The 5,697-nt window shown below is 42.6% G+C and overlaps 1 protein-coding gene across 1 annotated transcript; it reads right to left on the bottom strand.

Annotated features, from left to right (window-relative positions):
- Positions 1–425: 425 nt before the first annotated feature.
- On the bottom strand, positions 426–5,413 carry LOC308471901 (thiol S-methyltransferase TMT1A-like). The gene is made up of 2 exons (XM_080996202.1): positions 4,367–5,413; positions 426–687 (listed from the first exon to the last, which is right to left on the bottom strand). Exons 1-2 carry the CDS (start codon positions 4,868–4,870, stop codon positions 451–453), a joined length of 741 nt encoding a protein of 246 aa, XP_080852328.1. The 5' UTR covers positions 4,871–5,413; the 3' UTR covers positions 426–450.
- Between the last annotated feature and the right edge of the window lie 284 nt (positions 5,414–5,697).

The raw sequence follows: 5,697 nt of genomic DNA, 5'->3' as shown, positions 1-5,697 counted from the left end.
GTGGGGGAGGAAGGGAAAGGAGATTGTTAGCCGCTTAGAGACTCCTTAAGGGGAGTGAAAGGTGGGATATCAAGTCCAAACTCTTCTTCTTCTGATATCCCAACCTCCATGGGGATCAGATGCTTCCAGGGAGAATAGTAATGGGAGTTCATGCATGCTCACGTGTAAGTGAATGAGGCAAGCCCAAGCTATGTGTTATGGCAACGTTCACATCTGCATGGGAGAAGCTGGATTGTGGAAAGTGAAGGTAGCTGGACAGTCTGTCAAGTGGAAATAAAAAATGGATTGGCGATAACATACATGTGTGTGCATCCAATTACAGATTGCGCAAGAGGTTCACAGGCCATAGGTGACATAGTGATGGGCTGTGCTATAATTCTTATGATTAGGTTCTACACCCCAACCCAGAGACACCTGCGTGGAGATCTTGTTCAGAAATTTATTTCCAAGCTACTTTACAGCATAACCTATGATATGCGGCCTGGTAGGGTGCCATTTTAAAGGGGCATGTATGTGCCGTAGCTTCAGCTCTGAGAAGCCAGCTTTTTCCAGGTCGTTCCAGGTTTCTCTGGCCAAGTGGCACCCGTCAAACAGACATATCCAAGTTGGATCATAGATCTGCTGCCAGAAGAGAGTCCAGCTGGAAGGAGCACCTGCAACGTGTTCTAGGAAGTAGAAAGCGCCACCCTGGAGAAAAAGAAATGGATGCATATAAGTTACTTTCTATTCTCCTTTGGATTTCCTCAGATATTCCTTTGCATAATCAGCGCTAATGGTATCAGAGTGCTGTTAATTTTTCATGGCAACAGCCACTGCCTCCCTGAATTCTCTCCTGAATCTTCCCACATTCAGCTGCATTGGATGGCTTTGGGGTTCTAGTCTTATGAGAGGAACACAGACTGCTCAGTGGGTTAGAGCGTGGTGCTGAGAACGGCAAGGTTGCAGGTTCGATCCCTGTATGGGACAGCTGCATATTCCTGCCTTGTAGGGGGTTGGACTAGATGATCTCCAGGCTCCCTTCTAATTCTACAATTCTATGATTTCTCTGTCCGCTTTCTCCATTCCGAGCATAACAATACACATCTCCATATTTGCCTTTTATCCCAGCTACTACAAGCTGGGTCAACCTCTTCACCAAACTATCTGCTATGGCTGCAAAGTCTCATCCCTGGTCACTTACCACCAATTCAGATTCCTGAGGTTATACGTGATTTTATTTTCATTTATCACCCCCAAATCACTCTACACTTGATTATTTTGAACTTCATTGGCCATTTTAATGCCCATTCGCTCAGTTTGGAGCAGGAGTGCCAACTTGAATAAAATATTGCGGAAGGCCAGGTATGCCCCTCCCCATATAATCAACCACAAGAAGTAGTACACAGAAACACTCCATTTTAATCGTATTGCCCATCACCTATGGGGGTTCCCGGCCCCCTCAAATATTTTATTCGTGGGGTCAGTGGGACCTCGGCCCCTAGGAGTTGGTTCTATGGTTTGGAGAAATCCTTTTGGAGCTTTTCACAACCGCTTTTTGCATCAACCAACGTGAAAAATTTGGTATCATTGTCAAACTTGACCCCAGTTCAGTCCTTGGACATGTTAATGATTAACAGGTTGAGTTTAAGGGCTCGTTTCTCAAATAACTGATTGTGCAAACTGCAAATTCAAGTACACTGTGAACTGGTATGTAAACTGCTAAAAATTCCGAAGTTTATTTATGTTGGGTGCTTTTAGGATTGTGAACTGGGATAACTAACTAACCTTTTGGGCCCAAGGTTGCAGTCATGCTTAGCAAACCCTTTGAGAGTTGCATGCCAATGCTGAGAAAGACCAAAAGTCAGTATGGATCCATACAGATCAGCTGAAAAGCTTTTCCTGGCTCATCAAATGAACTATCTGATGACCGAGGAGAGGGCAATTTACATCCAATTTGCAGCTGTACAAATTGGCAGTGTTGCAGGGAGAAAGATAATAGCTGTTTGGGCTGGATCATGTCCCTAGCCTAAGAATTTACCACTGCTAGTTTAAAATATATTGCTCTTGAGGAATCAGAATGACTCATGGTGGAATATATATACAGTGGTACCTTGGGTTACAAACACCTCGGGTTACAAACACTTCAGGTTACAGATTCCACTAACCCGGAAGTAGTACCTCGGGTTAAGAGCTTTGCCCCAGGATGAGAAAAGAAATCACGCGGCTGCACGGTGCGGCGGCAGCAGGAGGCTCCATTAGCTAAAGTGGTACCTCAGGTTAAGAACGGTTTCAGGTTAAGAACGGACCTCCGGAATGAATTAAGTTCGTAACCAGAGGTACCACTGTACAGTATATGGAAATTTTATATATATATATATATATATATATATATATATACACACATACATACACACATATATATATATATATACATACTGTATATATATAATCTGAAAGCACTTTCATTCTTTCTTAAAAATCAGTTTCCCACAAATATATCATTTCCATCGCTTGATAAAATTCTGCTTTGCAAGCTGGAACATTTTGAAAACCAAAATTTACATTTTTTTTCAGCAACAGAAACTACAGCTCCCACCAAAAACACACACACAAAAAACACAAAACCCTAAAAGGGGTGGGAAGACAAAAAGATTTTCACATGTTTGCAGGAAGCAATTGGGATTTGTTTAAATGCTGTTTGTCACCAAAGCCAATTGACAGTTATTATCATATATCAGAATTCAAATTCTTTTCCTTTCAGATCAGTTGCGGTTTGCTGACTCAAAGTGAAAATCCTGATATCCCCCACCTCATGAACTCTTACATCATCATCAGACCTTGCATCAAAGAGTGAATCGGAATATTCCATGAAGGATTTGTCCAGAGTTTGTTGTAAAGGCCATAGGGATGTAGCAATTTCAACACTCACAACTTTCTGTGTAACTCTGTTTCCTAATCTGTGCTGCTGCGGGAGGTTTAGGATAAGACAGACATGACCCTCTGCCAGTAGATGAAGCATTTAAAAACTTCCCTGTACAGGGCTGCCTTCAGACGTCTTCTAAAACTTATATAGTTACTTATCCCTTTGATTCAGGGATTGCAGATCTCCATACACTCCAACATTTCTCCAGTGAAAATAGGGATATCCTAAGGAAAAGTGGGACATTCCTGGATCAAATAAAAAACCAGCACAGCTTCTGTAAATGAAGGACTGTCCCTGGAAAATAGGAGTGTCTGAGTGTCTGGAGAGCACTGTACAATTCTCTGGGCTTTCACATATTTTACAATGTTTTACAATGAGGTCAGTTTTAAAAAAGAAGTTCAGCCTTGGCTTTCCTCTTTCTGTCTATTCATCCATATCTGAGAAACGATAGTTAAAGAGAAGTCTTAAGGGTAACATCAAATACTAACAGAAAATTAATTGACTATTTATTTATGTGTTGGAACAGTCTGCACAGTAAAACCTCTCCAACTTCTTTTAAAATAGCCTTGGTCGCAAATGCCCTTCTGTAGTTTGAATCTAGGCTGTTGCGAAAGGGGACTTGAAGTTAAGCATGTTCTTATGCACATTCTTGCACAATCCAATTGCTCTTTAGATCTCCTCGTTTAAAAGTAGTTAAGATGTTACGGTTTCGTTATGCTTATAGCATTCTCCTTTAAAACTATGGCTATCTGCTGCTGTCAAATACATTCAGGAGAATAATAATAATAATAAATTTATCTGCCCAACAGGGTATTAAAAACACAATAAAACATCAAACATTAAAAACTTCCCTAAACAGCCTTCAGATGTCTTCTAAAAGTCATATAGTTGTTTGTTTCCTTGACATCTGGTGGCAGGGCGTTCCACAGGGTGGGTGCCACTACCGAGAAGGCCCTCTGCCTGGTACCCTGTAATCTCACTTCTCGCAGTGAGGGAACCACCAGAAGGCCCTCGGCACTGGACCTCATTGTCTGGGCTGAATGAGTGGGATGGAGATGCTGCTTCAGGTATACTGGGCCTTCCTGCCCAACCATCTACCAGTTGGAGACAAGCACGTTTAGAAATTTGCTTTGGTCTTTCACAAGTGCACAACAACAACAGACAAAATAATAAGAGGCATGTCTAGATCTGTCTAAGGTGCCCTCAATAACACAGAGTGCGGGATTGTTTCTTCCTAACTGTAGTTAGGGAGAAAAGCAAGGGAGTGATTCCAACGTTTGCAACTTGTGAGAATGTAAATAGCTCAGAAGCAAATTGGTTTACACAGAAACAACAAGGGATCTGAATCCATCTACCTGCATTTGTGATTCCCCAACGGATATAGAATTGACTAACACCCGAGAATACACATGCCCCTGCAGTTACTGAATTGTCCTTGTTCTTCCCATGGCGTGAGCTACTTACCGGTCTCAGCACCCGTAGGACTTCTTTCATAACTTGCTCGGGGTTCTTCACGGAGCATAGCACCAGCGTTGAAACCACCACATCCACCGATGCATCTGGTACCTGGTGCAGGTCCTCAGCCGGAGCCACCAAACAGCGTTCCACCTGCACGTGTGGATTTTCAGCCAGGCTCTTGTTGAGAAACTTCTGGAAGTTGGGGTTCGGATCAGTGCATATGATTTTGCATCCCATGGGGTAGAACTGAAAGTTGGAGCCAGTTCCCGCACCAATCTCCAACAGTGTGAGGGCCCCCGTAGGACTGGCAAAGTCCTTCAGGTTGCTGAACATTTCCTTTTTCTTGTCAGACATGTGCTTATTATAACAGATGGTCACCACAGCCATGAAGTAGGGGAATAACTTCTTGCAAAGGGGTTCCCAGATACCCAGATACCATAGCAAGTAAGCAGGGAAGGCTAATATCTGGACGCAGAACCTGAGCAGGACAACTAGGCATGTTGCTTCCATGTTAGCAGGAGAGCAGAAAACAGCAAAGTCAGAGGAGAAGAGGAAGTCAGTCGCAGAGTCTCGATGGTGGGGCTTGTTTTTATCTGCAGCTTCCAGTCCTAAATAACTAGCCAGTTAAAACGAAGCAACCAAGTTCCAGGAATAGCTTGATATATGTTAAAGGTACAGCTGCCAGAGCCCTTGGCAGTGAGCACACTGGCTGCGAGATCTCAAAGGGTGGAGAGGAATATTGTTCATAAACTAAACACACACACACACACACACTCACCAATAACGTTGTGTGTGCACGCACTCATAATCTTTCCCCTGTCAGAGGGAATTTAAAAACTGTATTTGCTTTCTTTAAGAGGGAAATAATCTCATTTAGGGGGTATTCTAACACTTTATTGTGTACTCCGCGGTCCTAAGTGCCGGATTTACGTATAAGCTAAATAAGTTATAGCTTAGGGCCCCACTGTCTTGGAGCCCCTCCCCAATTTGAAGGAAACAAAATTTGTACATTTCCAAAATACAAGATAAAAAACAAATAAAACAAAACATACATACACCAACACTGTTTTGTGTTGTGTAGGCTCCTATTTCGTTATGCGCAAATGGCTTTAGATACTTATTAGGTCCATAAATTACCATATAGCATATATTCAACACAAAAAAACAGCGACAATTTGTTGTTGACGAAGGACAGCTGGACATATAAAGGGCCCCATTACCTTCAGCAGCTTAGAGCCTCATCAAAGCGAAATCCGACCCTGGCGGTTCTGTAGTAACCCAATGCGAATGTTGGTTTAAATTTGTTACAAGCTTTTCCTAAATATAAGGGGAACCCT

Source organism: Podarcis pityusensis (assembly GCF_964106645.2).
Source record: "Podarcis pityusensis genome assembly, chromosome: 2".
NCBI classification, from domain to species: domain Eukaryota; kingdom Metazoa; phylum Chordata; class Lepidosauria; order Squamata; family Lacertidae; genus Podarcis; species Podarcis pityusensis.
Note: the sequence above shows the minus strand (reverse complement) of the source record. Positions and strands in the feature narration are given on the sequence as shown.

Excerpts from the sequence above, each read along its gene's own strand:
- LOC308471901 (XM_080996202.1), bottom strand. The coding sequence starts at position 4,870 with ATGGAAGCAACATGCCTAGTTGTCCTGCTCAGGTTCTGCGTCCAGATA. Across the intron at positions 688-4,366 it reads TCCTACGGGTGCTGAGACCG|GGTGGCGCTTTCTACTTCCT; the intron begins GTAAGTAGCTCA and ends CTTTTTCTCCAG.